This window comes from Oryctolagus cuniculus, chromosome 4, assembly GCF_051225735.1.
Source record: "Oryctolagus cuniculus isolate XC-2025 breed Fujian yellow rabbit chromosome 4, ASM5122573v1, whole genome shotgun sequence".
Lineage (NCBI taxonomy): Eukaryota > Metazoa > Chordata > Mammalia > Lagomorpha > Leporidae > Oryctolagus > Oryctolagus cuniculus.
The window spans coordinates 60,701,428-60,728,152 of record NC_142870.1 but is presented as its reverse complement, the minus strand read 5'-3'; the positions used below and the strand labels follow the sequence as shown (position 1 = coordinate 60,728,152).

General features: G+C 35.1%; 1 protein-coding gene across 14 annotated transcripts in view; it reads left to right on the top strand.

Annotated features, from left to right (window-relative positions):
• Nucleotides 1-26,725, top strand: part of CBLB (Cbl proto-oncogene B) — a 234,226-nt gene that overhangs the window by 129,363 nt on the left and 78,138 nt on the right. For all 14 annotated transcript variants that reach the window (XM_089330699.1, XM_070072025.2, XM_002716724.6 and 11 more), the window contains 4 exons: nt 6,585-6,706; nt 10,652-10,789; nt 14,828-14,915; nt 19,022-19,153. In XM_089330699.1, coding sequence (XP_089186825.1) covers nt 6,585-6,706; nt 10,652-10,789; nt 14,828-14,915; nt 19,022-19,153 — 480 coding nt within the window. The remainder of the gene's footprint in view (nt 1-6,584; nt 6,707-10,651; nt 10,790-14,827; nt 14,916-19,021; nt 19,154-26,725) is intronic.

The window sequence follows — 26,725 nt, the reverse complement described above, 5'->3', positions numbered from 1 at the left end:
AAAACTTAGAAATTTCAAACTGTTTTGTATAAGAATATACTGTGGAGCCTACTATTTTAAAGATTACTTGTGCACATTCTACCATATATAATAAACATTTTTGCATGTCAATAAATATTCTTCAGCAAAATAGTTTTTCATTTATTGGTTCCAGTATAATATTCCATTAAAGCTGTATGTCAGGATGCCTGTGCTATGGCGCAGTGGGTTAAAGCCCCAGCCTGCAGTGCTGGCATCCCATATGAGCACAGGTTCAAGTCCCAGTTCGGATCCAGCTCTCTGCTATGGCCTGGGAAAGCAGTAGAAGATGGGCCACGTGTTTGGGCCCCTGCACCCATGTGGGGGACCCGGAGGAAGCTCCTGGCTTCTTGCTTTGGATCAGCTCAGCTCTGGCCGTTGCAGTCATTTGTTGAGTGAACCAGCTCAGTCGGTGACCTTTCTCTCTCTCTCTCTCTGACTCTACCTCTCTCTGTAACTCTAGCTTACAGATAAATAAAATGAATCTTTTAAAAAAAATACAGCTGTGTCAGTACTAATTTCACAAAACTCTGCTTTTGAAAATTTGAATTTTTTTTTCTTTTTGCTAATATAAATAACTTTGAGGTGAACATTTCTGTTCTGTTATTTTTGTTTTATAGTATTAATTTTTATTTCTTCATTGTTTTGTTTATCTGAAAGAAGATAAATGGAGAGAAGAAGAGAAAAGATAAAAGAAAAAGAATATATAGATCTTTCATCTGCTAATTAATTCCCCAAATACCCGTAACAGGTGGGATTGGCTAGGCCAAAGCTAGGATCCCCTTGCTCCATCCAGATATCCCACGTGGATGGCAGGACTAAATAGTTCATCGCCTGGTACCTCTTAAGGTGCTGATTGCCATGAAGCTGAATGGGAGCAGTGCTGAAACTCAAACCCAGGCAGTCTGATAAGGAATGGGTCTTTTTTTTTTTAAGGTTTATTTATTTATTTGAAAGGCAGGATTCCAGGGAGGGAGGGAGAGAGAGAGTGAGAGAATGAGAATATCTCTCATCTGTCAGTTTACTTCCCAAGAGGCTGCAGCAGTTGGGGCTGAGTCAGGCCAAAGCCAGGAGCCAGAAGTCTCTGGGCCTCCCATGTGAGTTCAGGGGCCCAAGCACGTGGGCTATCTTCCACATTAGTAGAGAACTGGATCAGATATGGAGCTTCTGGGATTCGAACTGGCGCCCATATGGGATGTGGGCCCTGCAATGGTTTTACCACAGTGTGACACCACAGTGTCAGCCCTTTGGGAGGAGTGCATCTTAACTGTTGTTCTTACCACCTGCCCATTTTTGTTTTTTCATCAGTCCTTTATAATTGTATTCACATAGTCCTCAGAAGTAGGTAACATTCCATGGATGTGGTCATTTTGGTGTTTTCTTGGCTTAATGGAATTAACACTGAACGTGGAGAACTGAAATTTGTGTTTTAAGTTTGCCTGTGCCACTGACATGGAATTCAACCCAAGTAGTTAGAAAATGAAAGTGTCTTTTTATTCTGGTGATTCCGGCAATGCAAATTATATAGCAAGTGAGGTAAGTTGATCAGAAACCAGGGTTACTTATATTCCGATAGAATTTTTATTATTTTCATCTGAAGTAAGATTTATTCTCCTTGAAACATGCTTTCAATAAATGTTGAAGTCTAATGCAGGTTTTCTGTTTTCCCTGCTATGTGAATTTTACTTGTCTGATTTATGACTCTGCTTGGCACAAGCCAGCAAGGATCGAGTGACTGACTTATGTAAGAAAACAACATTTATGTAAGAAAACAGCATTTAATTTGTAAAAAACCCGTTAATAGGAGACAAATTAACTTCTGTCACCAACATGCATAGGGTACATTTTACTTCATTACAATTTCAAAGTCATAGTTCTACCACATGTATAAGATAAAAAACAGATAAATTAATGCAGGAAGCATGCTTTTGCTTCTTGTAAGTTTATAGTAGTTTGGTCATTATTCTCTGGGTAAATATATGCTGTCTGTTTTTTAAGGATATTGAGATAGTTTTAGAAAAAAAGTTATTACTTGATACTGATCATTTCATCATTGCAGCTCTCCTTTCCTTAAAGACTTCTGATAAATTTACAGTACATTCTTCTGTTTATCATGGTAGAAGACATTCTGATAGTGAGGGCTTTGCGTCTTCAGAGCTGGTGAATGTAGACTGCAAAAGTAATTTTCATGCATTAAACCGAACTGCTCATTCTAGGAATTATGTGTTTTTGTGGGGAGCCAGGATGACTTGGGAGCATGGGTATTAAGTGCTAGAATGCCTCAGAGTTAATATATTAGAAGTGTGAGGGTGACTTAATGTTGGTTAAATGCTTACCCAAACTGCTGCTTAATATGGGCACATATTTTCTTATAAGCTGTTTTACTTTAAAAACAGCTAAAGTAATCTTAAACCTCAGAAGGTATTTTATACATTCTTTCTGTTCACGGAGGTGAGAGATGTAAGACACCTTTTAAAGTAGAATTACTATGAAAAGTAAAGTAAACCAAACCTTACATGAGCTAGAGAATGCCCAATCTCTTAAGAAACACAAAATTCCAGAAGTAGTTGAAGAACTCTCTATTTTTTGAGATTTTTCCCTTTGTTTTGTTTCTGTGCTCATTATTCAGATGCTTGGACCATGATCATACATCTGCCTTAACATATGGTGAGATTAGTTCTGCATTTGAACTTGGCAATCTTTCATTTTTTACAAAACTTCACAAATTGAGTGATAATTTTCTTAAATTTATAAAATTCATATGTTTATATATTCTGTATGAAAAGTATAAGTTAATACTGTAACTTTATAAACATATTCTACTGTAGCATAATATTGATGATTAATTGGCAGTGAATTCCTCTGGTGCTGAATTATTGGGGTGGAGGTAAGGTATTTAGCAGAGTGAATCTGACAGTAAAGTACACTCTCAGGATTTGAGTTCAGAGGTAGAGAAATTAGCATAAAGGCTCGAAGATGGAGTCAGTGGCCAAGAGATGAGGTTGAAATTGCATAGCAAATGAATGAATAAGAAAGATTTCCTCCTCTTTTCCCTCTTCCTTATTTCCAAGTCAAACTTGAACAAATGCCAGGGCGTCATCAGAAAGCTGTTGCTATAGTTATATGGTTACTTCCCTCATTTCTTCTTCACTCCTCCTCTTTTTCTCCTCTCCAGATACTTGAGAGATGCTAGGATTGGCATGTGCTGAAGTCCTGGAATGGACTCCAAGGAATTTTGTTTCTCCATTCTCTCTCTCTCTCTCTCTCTCCCTGACAACTGCTCCCATTTTTTTCTTAAATTTTAACCACTATTAAGAGTGGGTTGTTGAGAAGTGGGCACTAAATTTCAGGGTTTGCAGAATATGCAGGACCTGTTAGGGGGAATATCCTACTGACTCTGGAATACATAGCATCGATGGAATAGGGAGAAAAAAGAAGAGGAGGAAAATCCTTAGCTATAGAAAACAGATATACCTGACAATGTAATGTATTACAGGGAAATAGACATTCTGAGATTCGTTGATTGTTTACAGCCCTTGTGTCTTCCATTGAGGAACAATGTTATGCTGTTTTTTTTTTCATTTTCTTCATACTATTTGTTGAACTCTTTTACTTAGTGTGGGGTTAACTATAATGATCATTAAGTAAGCTGAAAATAGTTTTTTGTAAAAATTAAAAGTAGGAATGTGGGGGGGGGGTTGGAGTGTGGGTGAGAGGGAGGATAGAGGGGAAGTGTCACTTTGTTCCTAAATTTATATATATGAAATACATGAAACTTGTATAACTTAAATATTATAGAGAATATCTGGGCAAGCAAGCCAAGGGCCCTCTTATTCCAAATTAAGTTGTAAGTCAGTAATTGGCTCTTGAAAGTAGTAAATTTTGAGAGAATGGAGAGACTCATTTCTTTAATTTACATCATTATTTCTGTACTCATTTGAATATCTCCAAATAGTTTTGTGTTCATGTGTGGAGAAAATAATTCCATTAAGAAACAAATTCTGAATATAGTTCCTATTCTCCAAAGCATTTTGTTTTGTGTTCTTTTAGCCATTAGTTTGCAAGATACTTTAAAAAGAAAAACAAAATGCAAAAGTACCACATGTTTCTGACTGTTCTGAGTGGGTTGCATTAACAAGAAAAGTAGTACACAGACTCATTCTATTACATAAATATTTTTGCAATTAGGAGCTAGCCTTCTGGATTATGTACTAACCAGTGGTTGCTTAATACTGCAGCAGTTGACTTTAAACTCCAGTTTCATTTTTTTTTTACTCGTATTTTAATCTGTGAATTGACTCTTTATAAAGTTCAGTATTGTTCAACAACCCTTCAATTAATTTGTGTGGAAATGACTGAAATATTTGTTTTATATTCTTTCCATCCTTATTCTTTTTAAGTCAAGAAGCAAAACAAAAAACAAAACCCAGTGTCTAGATGAACAATTATTTCTGTTTTTTTTAACATATGTTTCCAAGTATTGTTTTATGCAATATTTAGTCATGCCTTAAGAAGAAAATTAAAAACATTTTTTTCAATTATATAAACAGAACCTCTCATGTTAGCATTCTCCAGATTTCCTTTAAAAATTACGATTACGTATTTTAGTATGATGGGGAAATACCCAGAAGATTTTTTTCTTAATGTCAAAAAAGCCAAAATAAATAAATAAATAAATAAGTAGGTAAACCAGCAACAACAACCATCTTTATTACTAAATCGTTCTTTCCTTTGTTATCTTTGTCTCAAGGGATGTAACTCTTGAAGAATTTCGCCTTGTAAATTTGAAAGTTGCTTAACAATTATGAGGAACAAGTCTCAAAGCAAACAAAAGCAGGAACTCTCTACCAATAATTGTGGCTAGGAAGACTATTTCAACACCTTGAACTTGACAACATAAAATACCTTTTTTTTTTTTTTCTCTTTCACATACAAGATAGGAGTTTAGAATCTGGCACAATAGACAGAGTGTGCTGCCAATTCCTTGGAACAAATGTAGCTTCCAACTGAAAAATACTGCAGATACTCATTCACACCCTCAAGCTCATTTTTCTGTCATTGATGGCCTTTTTCTCCTGCCATAGTAACTGAAGGGACAACAGATTAGATAAGTGAGATTGATATTTTGATGCAATCCCGATATTTTTGAAAGGTTTCTTATGTAACTTATGTTTAAATCCTAAATAAACTTTTCCTAATTTTATGATCGTGTAAGGATAAACCATATGTGAATATAATAGCTTGTTACCATGGCAGAAACACCGGCCTTCAGACAAGTCACTATTTGGAGGAACTGATCAAACACAGTTCTTTCTGCATTACTGTGGATCAGACTATGTGACTAGGTCTTTGTGTTGCAAGGGATTGAGCAAAACAGGCACATCCTTGCCTTTAGGTAGCTCTGGTCTAATGTATAGCCTTTGCCAAAACACCTAAATTCTTTATGTTTTTTTTTAGTGTATTCGGTGAGACACCTGGAGAGGCAGTACTAACACAGTAGATATATGTGGAGATAAGGAATATGACAACAGGTAACAGTTTTAGATAGTCTGGTTTGAGAAGGTCTCATTGAAGGAGTGTCACTTAGAGAGAGGAGTCACATGGGTATTTAGGGAAGGAAATTGAGATAAAGTTCTCAGCAAGTACAAAGGTGCAGAAGTGGATGGGAGCTTCTGTATTCCAGCCAATAGCAAAGAGGCCTGCAAGGCTGTAGAAGATGTACAAAGTGGGAGCGGCTAGAAGATGGGGACTGAAAGAGAAGTGGGGCAGACCCTACTAGGCCAAGTGATCAAGACCTTGTCCTTATAAAAACTGACTTCCATTTAAAAACAGAAGATATTTGAGCATAAGAGCTGTGTGATTTATGTGTCAAAAGGATCATAAGTGCTATATTGAGAATAGAATCTGTACAGAAGAGATTGTGTGGTTTTCCTTTTTGCTGCCTCTTCTCTATTTTTAAGGAATTTGTTTTCTGTGCGTCTTAGTCCATTTCCCATTGCTCTAGTAGAAAACGTGAACCTGGATAATTTATTTTTAAAAGAGGACTATTTTTGCTAGGATGTCCAGGAGCATAGTCTGGGCATCTATTCAGCTTTTCATGAGACCCTTGTACTGTTCTCGTGGAAAGAAGAAGGGCAAAGCAGACACATGCCAAGCAACAAAACAGGAGGGGTAACTGGCGTTGTAACAGCCACCTGTGGCAGCAGCTAGCCTGCCTCTGAAAGAGAACCCACTCACTTCTGGGGCAGGTGTTCACAAGGGCCCCACTCCATGACCCAAACACCAACTACCTTTCCCTCACTCCCAGTACTGCTGTATTAAAAAATTAAGCCTCAACCTGAGTTTCAGTGGGGACAAACCATAGCACTTCCTAATCACATTTCTTTAACAAAGAATAAGCTGTTGCATTTTTCTTCTTAGATTCCCAAGGTTCACATAAACCATATAAGCTCATATTAACTTTAAAAATATCCTGGAGAGTTTCACTAAGTGGTTAAATGATGGGTTGGCATGTAATTGACAGCTGATGTTTTCTAGATAATATCTTCTAAAATTTATATTTTTAGCCATGGGGCTCTATTTTACGGAATTGGAATTTCTTAGCTGTCACACATCCGGGTTACATGGCATTTCTCACGTATGATGAAGTTAAAGCACGACTACAAAAATACAGCACCAAACCTGGAAGGTAAGACATTTTAGCAATGATATTATGTGCTGTATATAAAGATAAACTCCTCTATGGTTCATTCCTAAGTAAATCAGTAATGCTCATTGGTGTTACTGATTGGGTATCTGGAAAATCCAGAAAGAGTGCTTTTTTATTGAACACTTTAAATTGATTCAGTGTGCTGCTGAAACTTTGTGTTTATAATGTGAAAATGGATGTGCTACTATGCAATTTGATAAATTTAATAGATTCATTAATCCTCAGAGTTTTGCTCTTTAAGTCAGAGAAGGATTTGGACATATTGACAGTTTCTGTGATACATACATTTGTGTACAAAATTACATATGGATATTTGAATGCTTGTATATAGTGCTCCAGATAAAATAAGTAGATCAGTTTTTATGTTTATTATTTAGGATGTTTTGAGGTGTTCAGTTAAAATTTATGATAAATACATGTAAGAAAATATTTATTCCTGTTAATGCATATACATATTCATATAAGTATATGATATGTGCATATAAGTACATAAATATATATCAGCCCATTGTTAGAATCTATACCAGTTCTGGGGCCTTGAAAATATCTTTGCAGACTCCAAATCTGTTTTATTTATTTATTTATTTTTTTTTTTCAGAAAAAAAGCTGAGTTACTCACAAAGGTTGATGGTCAGCCCCTCTGCTTTTGGACAGGCATCATACATTTGTAATGGCAGATCTGGGATCAGAAGATCTGTCTGGAACCTGGTTCAGAGCATTTCCCATATATTCCATTTAGAACTGTATTAGACCCATTTGTAGACATTTGTGCTGCTATGCCTTTACAGCGGCAGCAGAGTACTGTGTACAGCAACAGGAAGGCTAGAAACTTGTTTGCAGATTCCTCACATTCTATGAGGAGATATAATTACAATGGCCATAAGTATACTGACTTCAAAATAGAAATCATTTCACTTTAGGGATGAATTTTTTTTTATTTTTTTTTTTATTTTTTATTTTTGACAGGCAGAGTGGACAGTGAGAGAGAGAGACAGAGAGAAAGGTCTTCCTTTGCCGTTGGTTCACCCTCCAATGGCCGCCGCGGCCGGCGCGCTGCGGCCGGCGCACCGCGCTGATCCGATGGCAGGAGCCAGGAGCCAGGTGGTTTTCCTGGTCTCCCATGGGGTGCAGGGCCCAAGCACCTGGGCCATCCTCCACTGCACTCCCTGGCCACAGCAGAGGGCTGGCCTGGAAGAAGGGCAACCGGGACAGAATCCGGCGCCCCGACCGGGACTAGAACCCGGTGTGCCGGCGCCGCTAGGCGGAGGATTAGCCTAGTGAGCCGCGGCGCCCGCCCTGGGATGAATTGTTTTTAAGTCTTCCTTTTTTTAAGCATCATTTTTATTCGATTTGTAGCACATATGGTGTTTGTATAAGCTAGTAGTTTTGATTCCTTTCATCTCTGCCATAATGAACATTTCCACATTTTTTCCTTTTTAAGAATTTAAATGGTATATACCAAGAAGTACAAAAAATTAGCTCCTGTTGACATCTTCAGAGTTAATTTTCATTGGGACCTTGAGAGCAGGTCAGATAATTTGTGCGTTGACAGTCGCTTAGGTGAATCATTTTGTTTCATTAAAGGATATTGCCCCATAGTTAAAAAATGAAATAAATAGACTGTAGTATGTTATGTGTAAAGTGTGATGTGTATATTTAAAATGTGTTGGGAAGAAAAGTATTACAATGAACAAATCATTTTGGTATCCATTTAGTTTGTAGGATATCTGTTTTTAACTGATCTTTTCTCAGAAACTGTTCCACCTCCTTGACTTTACTGTGAAGAAAATAGTTGTGTCTATTCCATGGACATTTGAGTTCTTTAGCTTGTGAATTCTTTGGGTTCCAACTAATAAAACATTAGTTACCTAGTGAAGTTACATTTGAAAATCTAGATGAAATGTACACTGTCTGGCTCTTAGTGTTAATGGTTGGCCTTGAACTCTAAACCACCCACTCAACATGAAATAAATCTATTTGTTTATATTAAGTATGCCATTTAAGAGGAAAAAAGTGCTAAAAATAAAACAACAATTTACTCATAAGGTTGGGTAGGGGTAGCTACCAGCAAAAGTGTCAGCAACATAATCATGTAAAAATGTTGTGCAAATATAATGACAAAGGAAAGCAGTAGAAGAGAGGAAGAAGTTGTTCTAAAAAGCCATATGGTGGCTCTTATACTGTTAGTACTAATGTCTTCTCTGTATAAACCTTTTAAACCTTTTTTGATATAATCAGTTTCAGAAACATCACCCTAACACAATGTTTAGGACAACAGAAAAGGATATTAATTTAACACAGCAATTTCACAAGTATGATTTAAAGTATTATATGAGATTCTTAATATATTAATAAATTTGGAATTACTTTTAAACTTACTAAAATGCTACTTGTAATTATTTTCTTCATTTTCATAGCATTCTCTGCAAGTTCTGACATCTATGATACACACAGCTGTGTAGTATTTTGACATTTGACTCTTCATTTGAAGGAATTATATTAATTTTTAATAGCTTAATAATGATCTTCCAAATTATAATTTATGGTGACTTTGTATATTTTTGGATCTTCCCATAGCATCACAGCCATTAGTTTGTGTGAAACTATTTTATCTGATCATCTGAGTGAGGATGCCAGTTTTTGACAAGTTAGTGTCCTATTTTTATGTAATCTAAAGGAAAGTGTTCTTAGACTACCTGGAAAATGTCTTTCAGCAAAGTTCTATCCCCAATATGAAGTTCTGAAACATAAAGCCTGAAATCTTTTCTTTAAAGACCTAATTTTCTTTAAATACAAAATCATTTTAGAGTACTAAATAAGCTAATTAAATCCAGTGACTTCATAGTCATTAACTATGCTAAATGATATCTTTTGACATTTCCTTCACAGTGTTTGGTTTGTTAGTAACTAAAGTATATTGAACAGAAATATTTAATTCTGCCACATACGTATAGCAGCTCAAATATAGCCAAGAGATTTCAGTTGACTTGCTTTGATTAATGGGTTGTAAAATCAGACATGAATATCATGTGGGCAAGACTAGGTATAATTAGAGAAATAATCTAAACAGAAATAAGCAGATAAATAACTAAATGAATAAATATATGATAGTGATGAATTTAAAGCCAAGTCATAGTCTCCTCTCCCTGGGGATAGATTTTTAGGAACTTGTCTTTTATTTGATTTGTATGTTGTACTATTTTGACTTCCTGTTGCATCTAAGATACTGAACTTGGTAGGATTAGATAACAACCATGAACTCATCTGTCTTGCTTTTTAATTAATATAGTTCGGCTCTTTTGAGTTTTTTTAAAATTTAAGATGAATGATTGAAATTCTTGAGACAAAAGGTATTTTTAAACAAAGTGATTTCACAAATAAATTGCATAATTTTGTTTCAATTGTGAAGTGATATATTGAATTCTACAATAGAAACTGGTTCAGCTTCTATCTGAAGTAGATAAATGTGTACTTATTTTTAATTTTTTAAAAATTTTAAGATTATTTCCAATATCTACATTTTAATATAAAGAGAACAGGTTTGAGATACGCAATTTTGAACACATAATGATACTTCCCACGGAATGACTTATGTCATGGGCTTTTTATGCCACCAACATGTTCATTCTCAGCATCCCTGATGGCGATGGTTACAAATCTCTTGAAAGTTTACTACTTAATTTATTTCTCTCACAGATCGGTAGAGATTTTTAAATGGAAAGATTATCAGTGTTTCTTCCACAGATTGATAATAAATGGGAGAGGTACAGTGTTGTTTGATAAAATAATTGATAAAAATTTATATAAGGAATTATAAAAGATCATCTTTAATATTTTCCTTAAAACAGCTAAAGCTAAAAAAATTGTTTAGGAGTTGACTTGCATTTTGAATATGAATAAGCATAATTTTCTCCTATTTTGTAGCTATATTTTCCGGTTAAGCTGCACGCGATTGGGACAGTGGGCCATTGGCTATGTGACTGGGGATGGCAATATCTTACAGACAATACCTCATAATAAGCCCTTATTTCAAGCCCTGATTGATGGCAGCAGGGAAGGATTGTAAGTATGAGAAGTGGAAGTGAGGGTGCTTGTGATTCATAACTGTAAAAAATAGACCGCTTTGCATTAGAGAGAATGGATAGAACTGCTGATGATCTGGCTGTTTGCTCTTTATCTCAAGACCAAGAAATGGATGCTCAGTTGTTATTTTTCATTGCTTTAAGTAGTCATTTTAAAATAACCTAATTATTTAAATCTAATTATGTGACAGCTGATACATTCCAACATCAAATTACAGCATGAGTTATTTTATTTTTCATAGGAAAAGAAGGTTATAGATATATAGGTGTAATGTAAAGTTGTTTATATATTAAATTTTGGGGAATCATTGATTTCTGGTGCTTCATGTAACCCTCAGAGTGCTGCTTTGACTTTTTAACTGGAATGCTTTTCTTTCTCCGTTTCATTCCTGTCTTTTCTCTCTTTATACCCTTCATTTATTTACAAAAATAATGAATCCATGTTACAGAATGCCTTGTCAATAACTAAGTGTAGTTTCTCTGTCCTCTATAAAAACTTGGGTAATTCTTCTCCTTTGTGTTTAGATTAATAATGACTCCCCCATCTCACTTGCACACAAGATTTGGACGATCTCTTAAACACCTTCCTGATCAATACATGAGGTTCTTACACATTCTGTAATGTCATTCTCTGCTTCCTTTTCTTGTACTCAATGTCAATTCATAATGCTGCCTTCTCTGGCCATTTGCTTTGCTTACCCACTTAGAGTACCAGGGATCTGACTTGCTGCATTATGGATTGCGCTATAAAACTAAGCCATAGAAGTCCACTGAGTTAGCAAAAGCAAATGATTTCAGTTTAATGTTTTACATTGTAATTACAGAAGAATATAAAAAAAGGTGAAAAATTGGTAGGATCTGTTCAAGATCCTACACAAAGAAAAAGAATGTGTTTTTAAAGTCGTAAGCATTGGAGTTGGCTCTGAGGTGTAACAGGTAAAGCTGCTGCCTGTGAGGCCAGCATCCCATATGGGTGCTAGTTTGAATCCTGGCTGCTCCACTTCTTATCCAGCTCCCTGCTAACGTGCCTGGGAAAGCAATAGAAGATAGCCCAAGTCTTTGGACCTCTGCTCCTGTATGGGAGTCCTGGAAGAAGCTCTTGGCTCCTGGCTTTGATCTAGCCTAGCCCTAGCTATTGTGGCCATTTGAAGAGTGAACTGGTGGACATAACTGTGCCTTTCAAAGAAATAAAAATAAATATATTTTTTAAAAATCACAAGCTTTTAAGAAGTTAGCTAATGTAGCAAGTTGTGGTATCAAATATGTAGTTGTCTTTTGTTCCTTTATTTTTCATTAATTTACTATTTATTGTCATTTATCCATAAGCTGGGAAATGAGAGATTCATGCATATATGTTCACCTTGATTGAGCTTTATGTTCACCATGATTGAGTTTTTTTTTTTTCATATATAACCTGTGCTTATATAAGTTTTAATCTTTAAATAGATTATATGAGTGAGCAAATCTGTAGATGGAGTGTTTTTGATATAACTTATTTTCATTGTTTTCACACCTTCTATGAACTTGCTAAAAGTCAAACAAGAAGAAACAAATTGTAGCATATTGTCTTCAATAGAGCAGTGCTTGGGGATTCTTGTGCAGATTTACTGTTATCATCACACTCCCCCAGGTACCTTCCAAGTGCCTTGGTAATTTTGTTGGAAAATAAAACCATAGATAAGAATGAAAATTGTTTTATTGCATTAATTTGAGAGGGTGATTTTTAGGATAAGTAAAAACAGAGGGTATCATTTAGTGCTGCAGTTGTTAGGGTCAATTTATTTTCCTTACAGCTAAACCAACATCATATGACATAGATGATAGAAAAGTCTATTTTAATAACCAACTAAGATTCTTTGCCCCTTCTTTCCTATTAAAAAGGGATGGTCTGCAACAGTACCTTGAGTGTACCAAGAAGAGAAATTATGAAATAGTCCCTCAACTTGGCTACATAGAACCAGTGATCCTTTTCTCTAGCTCCTCTGCTATCCTTTCTGAAATTTTCCTAGGATTTTGAGATTTCTTGACATGATAAAATGTGACGTGAACATTTTTTAATTGGCCATTTTAGAGTATGAAAAGAAAGTTACTCAACGGCAAAAGGAAGACCTTTCTCTCTGTCTCTCTCTCTCACTGTCCACTCTGCCTGTGGAAAAAAAAAAAAAAAAGAAAGAAAGTTACTGCCTGGCTTTGCTTGCCCTTCTTCATTTAATGTGTAGAATTTTATCAGCCTTCACCCACACCCGTATGACACTCCAAATATGTTTCATATTCAAGTATAAAATATACTTTTTCCTAAATCTTAAAAAAAATTGTATCTCACCAAGCTGCGCCTTCCACTGTAAGAATTGCCCATTCTTTCAGTGCATTTTTCTAGTTTTCCTTAGTAAACTATAGCATTTACTTACCAAAAGAGTTTTGATATAGTTTTGTCTTTAAAATATTCATGATTATAGTATTATATTCTTATTCAAGCCATCTAATATAGAAAGATATAAATATAGGTTGCTATAGTTTAATAATTGATGAAATCCAGCAGTAATACTGCCACTTTTTTAATCAAAGAGGTATTCAACAAAACAATAGCTATAATTTTTATAATCATTTATTTTCATTTTATTTAAAAGAGAGAGATTGAAAGAGAGATCTGTCTTTCATCCACTGGTTCAATCCCTTAAATGCCCACAATAACCATGCCTTCACCAACCTGAGCTATGAGCTCAGAACTCAATCCACTTGGCACTGTGGCACAGTAGCTTAATTCTCTGCCTGTGGCACCGGCATCACATATGTACACCAGTTTGAATCCTGGCTGCTGCACTTCGATCCAGCTCTCTGTTATGGCCTGGGAAAGCAGTGGGAGATGTCCCAAGTCCTTGGGCCCCTGCACCCACATGGGAGACTGGGAGGAAGCTCTGGCTCCTGGCTTCAGATCTGCTCAGCTCCAGCCATTGCAGCCATTTGGGGAGTGAACCAGTGGATGGAAGACCTTTCTCTCTGTGTCTCTCTTTTTCACTGTCTGTAACTCTACCTTTCAAATAAATAAATAAAATCTTAAAAAAAAAAAAAAAGAAATAACTCAATCCACGTGTGCAGCAAAGATGGCAATCTAAGTACTTAGCCATTTTCTGTTGCCTCCCAAGTTGTGCATTATCAAGAAGCTCGATCATAAGCAGAGAAGCTGGGACTTGAATCAGGCCTTCTGATATGGGATGTGGCTGTCCTGAGCAGCAACTTTGTGCCAGGTGCCTACCCTGTTAACTATAATTTTAATGAATTTCTTTATAAAGCCTATAAGCTGTTTAACACAGGAAGATGGCATTATTACTGTTTTAGTTTAGATTTAAGTTTCCTCTGATAACAGAACCTGACATCATATTTTATATCTTGTGTTACAGCTTTGTTGAAGTCAGTGAAACATGGAATTCTAACATTTTCTAAGTTTTTAAAATGTGTGTGCATGTACACGGGTGCACAAATGTGTTAGGGAGAATGGAAAATGATTTAGGAAAAGAGAATGAGAAATTAGAGGAACAGGCACACCATGGAAGTGTTTGAGTAGCTTGTGGGAATATTGTGACCTTTGATTCTGTTTTCCCTCCATGTGGTATTAAGTATGGTGTAAAATGATCTAATTCATATTACCTGTGCTTCAGATGAAAGAAATAATCATCGCAAATACATATATATCCAAAGTATTTGGGAGTAGAAAAAAATCCGCACATAAAGTGAAATTTAAATTTATATAAAGGCCATATATGAAATATATTCTTATTGAAAATGGTTGCTTAGTAACTGAGTTTATATTAGTTATGTATTTCTTACATGAAAATTATTTCTGCATTTTAAATATTCTAAAAATTAATAATGTTACAGAAACAATAAAAGATTATATATTGACATGTTACAGAAAAGGGAAACCTCCAAGTGTTATTTAAGTATAAAAAAATCTGATTATGTAACCTTAAGTGCAATTAAAACATATATTTAAGGTAATAAAGTTTCTCTTTAAATTCAGTTATCTTTATCCTGATGGGAGGAGCTATAATCCTGATTTAACTGGATTATGTGAACCTACACCCCACGATCATATAAAAGTTACACAGGTAAGAAGAAATTCTGGAAAAGTGTAATAAATAAGTATCTGTAAAACCTTATAAATAAACAAGATTCTTTTTACTATATTTAAAATCAAGCACTAGTATTTAATATAAAAGATATTTAAGGAATTTTGAGACTGTTTAAAAATATTACTTTATTTTTGGATAAAATTTTCTGCTTTTATTATACTTGCTTGCAATCTAATATTAGCATTTGTGTGTAGGCAATTGATAGATAAATCTATTGGTAGAAAAATAAGACCAGAGGGCAATGGTTTAGAAAATTACAAAACAATTGGAATAATTATGTGACATTGCTTTTAGAGTTGTATGGTAGCTGAGCCATATTGAAGATGATACTTATGGTTTTCTAAGTGTTCTTTTGATAGCTTTACAGGTTATGAGAATGCAAGTTGATAAAACTGATTTAGAGCGTGATACTAGTTAAAGTCAAAAGATGTTTTGACTTTAAAATCCATCTATATGTGAGGGTACTTAAAAAGTTCATTGACATAGAATAGAAAATTTGTATTATTGCACAAAAATATTGAAATACATGGCTGGCGCTGTGTTGTAGCTGGTAAAGCAGCCACCTGCAGTGCCATATAGGTGCCAGTTCGAGTCCTGGCTACTCCACTTCTGATCCAGCTCTCTGCTATGACCTGTAAAAGCAGTGGGAGATGGTCCAAATGCTTGGGTCCCTGCACACTTGTTGGAGACTTGGCAGAAGCTCCTGGCTACTGGCTTTGGTTCAGCCCAGCTCCGACTGTTGCAGCCATTTGGGGAGTGAACCAGCAGATTGAAGACCTCTCTCTCTCTTCTCTCTGTAACTCTTTCAAATAAATAAATAAATCCATAAAAAATGTTGAAATCCATATGTGTTTTTTAATAATATGTGTTTCCCATGAAATCTTTGAAAACCTCTCATATGCTTGGATTTCAAAAATTTTTGCACCAAAATAACCTTTTAGTTCTGAGTTCCATGAACTTTCATTAAAGTTCCATGAACTTCATAAATCATGTGCACATACATACAATGATCTGAATAATAGCTGTTGATTATAGATTTCTCAAGTGAAAAACTACAGACTTATCAAAGTTCAATAACAGATTAAGGTAACCATAGAATACTCATTCTATATTACATGGAGTCATTAGCAGGAAATAGTTAGCTCTGTGTATTCACATGGGAATTTTCACATCTTGTTCTGTAAGATAATTCCATGTATATAAAGCTCAATTATGTAACATTTCACTTTGTAAAGTTTAGTTTTTATAAATAAATAGACAGGCAATTACTAGGTATGAACATTATGCATATTCTTTTGAAAACATCAAAAAGTTCCAAAGCAGTAAGTGCTTGACTGAGGGAGTGAAAAGTACTGGGGATTCAAGGAAGGAAAGACCAAAAATGAAACTTCAAATTTTTATTTTACATACAGTCTAGTTTTATTTATTTATTTATTTTTAATTTATTTGACAGGTAGAGTTATAGACAGTGAGAGAGACAGAGAGAAAGGTCTTCCTTCCCTTGGTTCACTCCCCAAATGGCTGCTACGGCTGGCGCTACACTGATCCAAGGCCAGGAGCCAGGTGCCTCTTATTGGTCTCCCATGAGGATATAGGGGCCCAAGCACTTGGGCCATCCTCCACTGCCCCCCCAGGCCACAGCAGAAATGGACTGGAAGAGGAACAACCGGGATTAGAACCCTGCGCTCATATGGGATGCTGGCACCGCAGGCAGAGGATTAACCAAGTGAGCCACGGCACCAACACCCCAGTCTACTTTTAAAACATACTATATTTTAGATATGTTCATGCTTTGTGTTATAAATAATAAAATATTTTTAAAAACCAAACCAGAGTTAAAGTGTAGTTTTGGGAATACAGTGAATGATGGTTTACTTTATTAGTAATTCTCCAGATTTGAGTCCTAGTGGTTGTGGTGTTTTTATGTGAAACACTATAGAAATTTATATTTCAGTATATGAATCTTCAGTATATGATTGTAATTCTTCTCAGTCCTGGAGTGATAATGAATTTTCTGGTAGACATATTATGACCTTCATGAGAGATGCTTCCTTTTATTTAGAAAGCCATTATTTAAAAATAAATCTTCAGGAGTAATTTATCATTCCCTTAAGTTACTCTTGGTATATTTGCAGTTTAGGTTGTGTTGTGTTCTGCATCTGTGATGTAGCTTATTGGAGTATTTTATAATTGCAGATTTGGTCTTCAGATAGTCATAACTAGTCACAGTACTTACATGTTTGAAGGATGTCAGTAACTTATAACTGATTTTGAATTTGTTTCTTTTCCATCTTGATCCATTCTTGTCTTTTCCTTAATTTCCCTAAAAATTAGTATTCACATAAACAGATATAATGACAGAGTAGGTATTATCTATATGCATGTGTGAACATGTATATGTATGTCTCTCTATATGTATATTTTACCAAGACTTTATTATATTTAGTAGACTAAATATATTTTGTAGACTAAATATTGTCACTTATTTAACCTACTCAGGATCATGTACAACAGAGGCACTTACTAGACTAAAAGCATTACTTTATCAACATTTTTATTGCATAATTCCTTTTCTTTGTGTTTCTCTTTTAAAAAGTCTTCATATTCCTTTTGTATTCACCACCCTATTTGTGAGTATCTTCTTTGTGACATAGATCTTTTCAGTCTTTGAGCACTGAGAATTTTACTCTGCCCAGTGCTCTTAGTTTAAAATCCCAGCACTTCATGAAAATAGAAGTTTAAAGAAACAAGTTTGGGTTGTTGTATTTATTTTTACTGACAGTGTTAGGAAAAGAATATGTACTCTAAGCTCATATGCTTAATTTGGAATTTGAGGAAAAAAATTTAAACTTATTGAACCTCTGATTATTTTATTAAATTAAATGTTTCTTGTGCATTGGAGATGATGTGAAGTATTAAGTGGCCATAGTGTAAGCCATGTTGGGATGATCCTGCAAATATTGCTTTTTTTAAAGATTTATTTATTTATTCGAGAGGCAGAGCTATAGATTGAGAGAGGGAGAGCAACAGAGAAAGGTCTTCCATCCACTGGTTCACTCCCCAGCTGGCTGCAACTGCCAGAGCTGGGCCTATCTGAAGCCAGGAGCCAGGAGCTTCTTCTGGGTCTCCCACATGGGTGTAGAGGCCCAAGAACCTGGGCCATCTTCCACTGCATTCCAAAGCCGTTAGCAGGGATCTGGATTGGAAGTAGAGCAGCCAGGACTCAATCCAGTGCCAATATGGGATGCCTGCATATACTATACTACAGCGCTGGCCACACATGTTGCTTTCTTTTATTTTGGAATTTCTAAAGATACCTTTGAAACAAAATTTAGAGTTTGGCCAGAATTAATTTTTTTTTTCCGATTGGCAGTTTAGATGAGCATGCAGCATTTTGGAAAAGGAAAGATCATTTATATTACTATGTTAAAACAGTGGAGTTTGTCTTTTGGATTATGCTGACTGTTGAAGCAAGTCCTTTCCAAGAGGAATAGTACAAAACATTAAGTGGCCATATTAAAGCTTCTAAAATTTCTCCTAAGTGCTAAAACCATTTTTTAAAAATATTTATTTATTTGAAAGTGAGAGTTACACAGGGAGAGAACGAGAGGCAGAAGGAGACAGAGACAAAGAGAGGTCTCTCCAACCACTGGTTCACTCCCCAGTTGATCGCAATGGTCAGAGCTGTGCCAGTCCGAAGCCAGAAGCCAAGACCTTCTTCTGGGTCTTCCACGAGGGCACTTTTGTACCATCTTCTGCTGCTTTCCCAGGCAATTCGTAGGGAGCTGGATTGGAAGGAGGTCAGCCCAGACTTGAACTGATACCCATGTGGTATGCCGGACTGTAGGCGGCAGCTTTACCCGTCGCTACGCCACAGCACTGGTCCTTGCTCAAACCTTTTAAAAATGAATTCTGTAGACCAAATCATGATTATCTAGTTAGAACAGGTCTTAAATGGTAGCATAATTCTGACAAGATCATGTGTGAGATTTACTGTAAGACATTGTATTTTAAATAATTCAGTATTAACTGTTCATGCTAAAAAATATGCTAACATTGCCTCTTTTTGTTTTAAATTACAGGAACAATATGAATTATATTGTGAAATGGGTTCCACTTTTCAGCTCTGTAAAATTTGTGCAGAGAATGACAAAGATGTCAAGATTGAGCCTTGTGGGCATTTGATGTGTACCTCTTGTCTTACGGCATGGCAGGTATAATCAAGGCGTAATTAGCAACTTGGCTGTCTTCCTTATACTCCCTATTAGTATTTCTCTTTTTTTATTCTAATGGTTACAAAAGTAATATTGATAACTGCTTTACTTTAAATTATTCTTTTAAAATCTCATATTTGAAATTCTTTAGTTTATTTGCTATGTTTTATCTTTGATTTCTTTTTCATATATAACTTAATTTTAATCAACCCTTAGACATCTTTGCCACCTGAGTCAAATTGTTTAAGTGTCCCTGCTCTACATGAATACACTTTTAATTTCTATTTCACTTTAGTTTTTCTTTAAATCCATTTTTAAAAAATTTATTCCTTTATTTGTGTGCCAGAGTTGCAGAGAGAGAGGGAAAGAGAATGAGAGAACTTTCATCCTCTGGTTTGCTAACAGGATTGGGCCAGGCTGAAACCAGGAGCTTCATCCACATGTTGCATGTGGGTGGCAGGAGCCCGGACACTTAGACCACCCTCCACTGTATTCCCAGGCATGTTAACAGAGAGCTGAATCAGAATTGGAGCAGCAGGGACATGACCTGGTACCATATGGGTTGCCGGCATTGCAAGTTGGCGACTTAACCCACTACACCCTAACACCAGCCACACTTTGGTTTTTCTTGATATCCTTTTTCTTCCTTTTATCCCTTCATGATACTGGGTGAGTTTTTGGTAGTACAGGGAGATGTTGGAGGAAGAAGGATTTGGCATCAGCAAAAATCATTTTCAGCCTGTAGGTTCTTGATTGCTTCTTAGGCTATGTTAACAATAATAGTCCTGCAAACTTAGCAGTGCCTTTTTAAAAATGGTGTTAAATAAATTTAGATATGCTGGTAGAAGACAAAACCAATTTTTTGCAAGTGTGTTTCCACTCTATCAGCAGAAGATATTGCGGAGAGGTTGTTGACTGCAGGACAAACTTTGAGGATTGACTCACGCCTTCAGTGGGATGGTGTGGTTCTCATGGGTGTAAAGAAGCTAAAACTTGGCTTTCTCCTGAAAGTCAGAATTTTATGCTGTCACATAGAATTATACCCTCTGCCTCAGTACAGGACCTGCAGCTTTCAGTCATTTTCTTGAAGCTACAGATTTGAAGCACAGACATTCAGACATGTTGCAAAACTTCTCATCTTTGTACGGTGCTTGATATTTGGAGCATAAGTGGGTTAAGAGTCAGACACTCCTAGTAGTTTGGCAGAAGTCTTCGATTAGTAAAGTTTATTCTATAAAATATTTCACAAAATAGTTGTTTATCTTGTAGTCTAAAGTGAGATTGGCTGAATGTAAAACAAGATAAATTCTGTTTGCTTTACTTTCTGTATACTTTTTTAATGAATGCTTATCGGTTTTTTGAAAAAAAGAAATTCAGGGCCAGTAGTATGCATTTCATTTGAGAAGTCTGTGAGCAGTTTGTAATACGTCCATTGTGCATGAAAGCCATGGGATTCTTGTCCAGTTGTCATTGTTACGTTATCATTATGTGGCTGTTTGCATCACCACAACTTTTCTTTGTATTAGTGTGCATTCTCCAAGTGGTAATAGTCCCGCTGGCAAGTGGCTAATTAGTTCTTGATTCACACCATGATTTTTCATATTCATCTAATAGCTTCATATGAGGCTGTGTTCAATAATATTTATAAATTATAAACATCCATTATTTCCCTTTTGTACTCTGAAATACTTCTCAATTTTACTTTTAGAAAATGAGGAAATGCATAAATTCTTAAGCACTGAAAACAGTGTTTAGGCAGCATTTCAAAAGAAGCTAAATGAGAGTAATATCGAAGGAGTACTTTACTAAGTAAACAATAACCAAAAAGTGACAAATTCAGAAATATTCTGGATTTTGAAATATTATATTAAACCACACTTAATGTCAGTAGTGAATAATATCATCCTAGTCTCACTGTAGAATTTTGCATATTAATGAAAAATATTCAAAGACTTTAATTCTGTATGAACTAAGAATTCTCACTTAAATGTTCGCTATTAGTAAATACTCTCCTGAAACATGTTATATGTTTTTCTAAGTGCTTGCTTCATTCTATATGTATTGTAAGTGTATACCTACATATCTGTATTTATCTGTTTTTTCTTACATCTACACATTGCCTTCTAGATAATGTCTAGCAGACATTAGAAGACATAGAAGCAGCCTGAGACTGTATTAAACAAAGACAATGTTCTACATAAATCGTGAAAAACCCTTATAATATCTTACAGTCTTTGAGTATCTAAGCCCTTTTACATACCATTTATCATGTTCAAGATCTGAGAATGAGTCATAAGAATATTAAACCTTAGATCCATTTGTTCCATGCAGTAGCTATTGTTGTTGAGTTCCTTCAGTTTTTCACATTTTGACTTTTTTCAATTTATCTTTGAACCACATTTGTTACTTGCAGTACTACCAGCTCTAACTCAAAATGAGTAAGACTGAATTTTTCTTCATTGCTCTTTTATACCAAGAAGTATGTACAGTGACCTCTGGTTCAAGCCTTCCTTACTCCTAAAGAAAACTGTTCATAAGGCACGGTTTGAGATTTCTAAAGTAGTATTCCATCATTTCTATACTTGCATATCAGTGGGGTCTTACTAGTCAACAGAAGCTTCCATTTTCAACAAACCAGAAGATTTCTCCATTTACACACAGATTTTACACAGTGTTTCTTCCTGCCCACCTTCAAATTTCCTTATGCAGCTTTCATGTTGTATGAAGGGTAGTATTTGGTGATCATTTGAAGATGTTATTGCAAAGTACCCCTATTATTTAATAAAAATAAATTATCAAATTACTCTAGTTAACACATATTTGAAAAACATTAGATCTAATAAAGAAAACTCATAGATAAGGCCTCAGCTCCTCACTGGACTTACCCTAATTAATGATGAATATGTAAAGGAAAGAGCAAAATTTTAGAAAATCTAAATAGTTCTGCAATGTGTTATCATACGTTGCATCTAAATGTATAGATGTAATAAGAAGTATTGTGAGACTATTACGTCTCTGAACTTGAGAGCAAGTAGTAATACATCTCTTCTTTTTAAACATTTTCCTAATTCGAAAATAGTATAGGGCTGGATTGTTTCAGCCATCATTCCCCCCCAAATTTCAAATCCACTTATTTATTTACTTACCTATTTACTTATTTCTTATCTATGAAACATTCTTTGATTGGCTGCTTTGTCCCAGGTTCTGTTCTCATATCTGAGCTGAGAACACTAAAACACCACCCCTATTCTCAAGAAATTAAAATTAAATTTGAAAGTAATAGGTGGGCACAGCATTAATTACCTGAGATGAATATCCTGTTATTCTTCAAATTTAATTAAGGATGCCAGACATTTTTTGTTACTTTCTACCACTTTGGTTGGACACACTGATATGAAAATGATTTTGAAGGCTGCAGGTCTGCCAAGAAGCTACGATAAATCAGTCAGAGTCCAATAGGAAATATTAAACCTCAGCCATAAAACATAATGTGTTCAGCCAGTGTGCACTTTGAGCAAATAATTCTTCACCAGCGTTTCCTTCCATTTCATGCCCTACTTTGGTTTAATTGAAATTCATTAGAGACCTAAATTTTATGTAATTAACAAAAAACCTAAGAAATGCAGGGTAGCAGTGTCAATTCCTTGTTGCAGGCTGCAAGTGGTTAGTCTTTAATTGCTGTCATAATGGCCTATTAGTCATGCCTCCGAAGAGGTGTCAGATGCTTTTTTTCTCCTTCTGAAACATCTGTGTTATTTAATAAATTGAATAAGCACGGCAGAATTTGCACAGAATACTAAGTTGAATAATCACCTAGCTAGAGGCGTCCTTTGAAGCCCTGTGACTCTGGGTGCAGCATTTCTGCTCTGCCCTTGGCAGTAAAGCAGGGAGCATTTTCTTTCACTTCCGCAAGTTAATGGGACATTAACACAACATTTATCTTCTCAGCCCTGAACTTCTCCACATCTTCTATTCTGTCAGAGTACATTATGTAGCAGTAATGGTGAGGATTACCATGCAAGGTGCAAAGTAAGGACATGTTTTCATTCTTTACTTTTTCTGGGAAACTAAGAATGTTTTTTGAACTCCTGAGAGGCACATGCTATAAACTGTGTGCTTCAAGTCTTCCTTCCAAAAAAGAATGGGTATATTATATCAGTTGGACATGTGACCATATTTTGATTTACTGCCAAAGATGTTAATCCAATTAAAAGTAAAATTAATTTTCCTTTAATTACACTCCATGTTTGTTTAATATACTTCAAAGAAAAGATATTAGGGTGTTCAAAATAGCAATTCACAAAACATCAATAGGTGAAAATCAATATACTCTGATTTTAATATGACATGATTAAAGTGATTTATTGATGTTCCATATTTAGACAGCACCATTGAGGGAAAATTGGTAGTTGTGTAAGAGAGGTAAAAAGCAAGCTCAGGTGAGCACATTGAAGGCATTTAGAGATAATCCTTGTTGTATCTTCCTTCAAAAGCAACCAGCCTTCAAATTTCTAGCCTCAGTGAAATTTTGTGACTTCAGTACCACAAATAAGAAGATAATATTTGCCTTTAAGAATGTTTTAAATTGGTATTTATCTCTTTGATTACATGTCATGTCTGTCTGGGTAAATGTGACAAAATAAGATGTTGGAGCTTCTCTTTGATTTTCAGAGTTACACAGAGGCTACTCAAGTTGTCCAGAACATTACAGTGATGTCGTGAACTAGGGCGATGCTGTAGGAATGAAAAGGAGGAGATGGATGTGAGAAAATGAAATCTTGTAGAGAAGATGCTTGACTCTCAATCTAGTGACTGAATTAGATGAATGCTTACTGTATTGTGATGTGTCTGGACAGTAATAGATGTTGGCATTTTGGAAATACTTTCAGTTGGTTGTGACATAGACCTTTTATTGTTGGTGTTTTAAAATGATCCCACTAAGTTAAGTGCCTACACAGTATAAACTCCCAGAGTTCATGCATTCAAATTATAAATTAGATTCAAACAACAAATATTTAAAATGAAAAGCTCTTCCCGTATAGAAATATCTCAAGGAATACTATAATTACTCAAATACATTTGCATCTGCCTATTAAAAAGCTGAAACTTTTCTATTAAAGTAAACAAAATTGATATATTACAATAGCTCCTTTATTTTGAAACTTGGAATTTCATCAAAATAGATTGCTATTTCATTTATGAATGGAGACAGCATATTTTGAACTTTATTTAACCTTGGCTGTTGTGGGAAATATCCTCATCTGTTCTCCCGGGAGATGGACTCAGCCTCAGGATGTGCAGTGAAAGTAAGGCTTTCTTATCAGTCTTGCAAGATGGAGTCTGAGGAGCAAGCACCCTTGGAGTAATTAGAGCATGCAGCTTATATCCTAGCACACAGGTGGGTCCCTGCCCTGGTTCCTCATTGGCTGAGTTCTATGGAATGTGCAATCTTCCTGGACATCAACCTAAGTTAGAAAGTTACCTTCCTCTTCTCTGTAATTTCCTTTAGTGGTTTGGCTGCTTCATAGCTTCTTGTGCTCCATTGCATTCTGTTTGAATAGTGAGTTTTGCTACATCTGCAAGTCAGCTAACAGTAATTTTCCATTCTGTGTTGAAAATGGACCACGGGAGATTTTCTTACAGCTATGAATCTCTGGCTGCAGAATTACTACATTTTAATACTCTATTATGGTGATGAAATGATTAGACTCTTGGAACAGACTTGCTTGTTGTGATTTTCTATTTAGTACTACTTAACTATATGACCTTTGTCAAATTATATAAAATCTCCATTTTCTTACTGGTAAAATGGAAGTAATAAGTGTACCTCAGAGGATCAAATGAGTTAATTTATAGTGTTTCCAGCAGTGCCTGGAATTTTAATTTTTCCTAATATAGCAATTGATAGTATCACTTACATGATATCTTCTATTTCCAAGTATGTTTAATCTGTGTATACTAATAGTTCTACAGCTTTGAAATTTTATTTATGGCATTGCACAATGGGATTATTTGGAGATAGGTGTTCAGTTGGTAGTATATTTCCTCAGTTTCTTTACTGTATTTCTTTGTTCTTGAAATTACTTTTATAGCAGTTTTACACCCTGGAATTTGTGTAGCACTTTATAAAATTGTGAAGTAATTTATCTCAATATATGATATCCCTAAAATTGATAATTATATCATTACACTCTGTAAAGAATTGTCCATTGTCACATAGCAATAACAGGAGGAAGCAGAAGTCTAATCCAGATGTCTGTGCTCCTTTACTGACTGTACATTTTTGTATGGGCCTCCTAAATGAAAACTGTAATTGTCTGCTTTCATGAGAGCTTTCTTGTCCATCATAAAACAGCACCAAAACCAAATATCTCTCATATGTGGAGCATTTAGTTTAAGGTCACTGTAAATTATTCTTATTTATTCTTTCAATTCATTCTTTCAAGCAGTAGTTAAGTTTCTGTTGGAGATACTGTACTCTGACTATATTTGATATATACCCAGTCTGCTCTCAGTTTATTCATTTGTGCAGTGAACTAGCAGATGGGAGATCCTTCTCTCTCTCCTTCTGTCTCTCTCTCTCTCATTATGCCTTTCTTTTTTAAAATTTTTTAAATTTTTTGTTATTTTTTTCTCTTCTTTTTTTCTATTTATCATTCTGCCTTTCAAGGAGAAGCTTATAAGCAGTTTTTTTTTTTTTTTCTTAAGAAAATCATTTAAGAAAAGTATGCCTCAAGTAATTAATTATTCTGAAGGTAAATTGTTCTATAAATAATGTTTATTTTAACAATACTTAAAAGAAAGAATTCACTTGAAGTATATGTGCCTGCCTATCTGAGTAATAAACAATATAGGAGGTGGCTGGCTCATCAGTGATGATGTGTTGATGAGATGGTAGTGAAAATACGCATTTAGACATTTGCATATGGTGTTTGTGGGGAACAGTGACCTTGTTTTTTTAATATTTAAGTAAACTTTTTATTTTTCTATTAATTTAGTCCAAAGTTACCTAAAATTACATTTTATATAATAATATTAACTTGTAGTATTAATGGTTGCAGTGTAAATCTGAATTATTTTTTCATGATTTTATTGCATAGTTAAGCTTCAGATGTGTGTAGCATTTGTTGAAAATTTGTGTTTGGAAGTTTTTCTTATTTTTAGGAAGTGAAATCTACTGAGTCAATCAGAATAGATTGAGCCTTGAGTAGTTCCTCTTAACATTCACAGAATGTGCATGTGTTGAAGACTAGAAAATTAGTTTTTGGTCTTCTTCATTTACAAATGATCTTTAGTATGGCATTAAATTGATAGAAACATTATTGAGGTACAATCCTAATGAGTTAACATGTCTAATATCAACATTCTTTGTGTGTATTCAATCAACCACATCGCAGAAACTAGGGCAGAGTAACTGTGGTGGCATTTGAGAATTTATGGTTAAACTTAATTTGCATGTGACAGTAGTCAATTTATAAAGAAAGAATGCTGAGTAAAGTCATTTTATTATCAGTGCCATTATGGAGAGAAGTTAATGTGTGAGTTTGCAAATGAAGATAGATGTTCATAGAA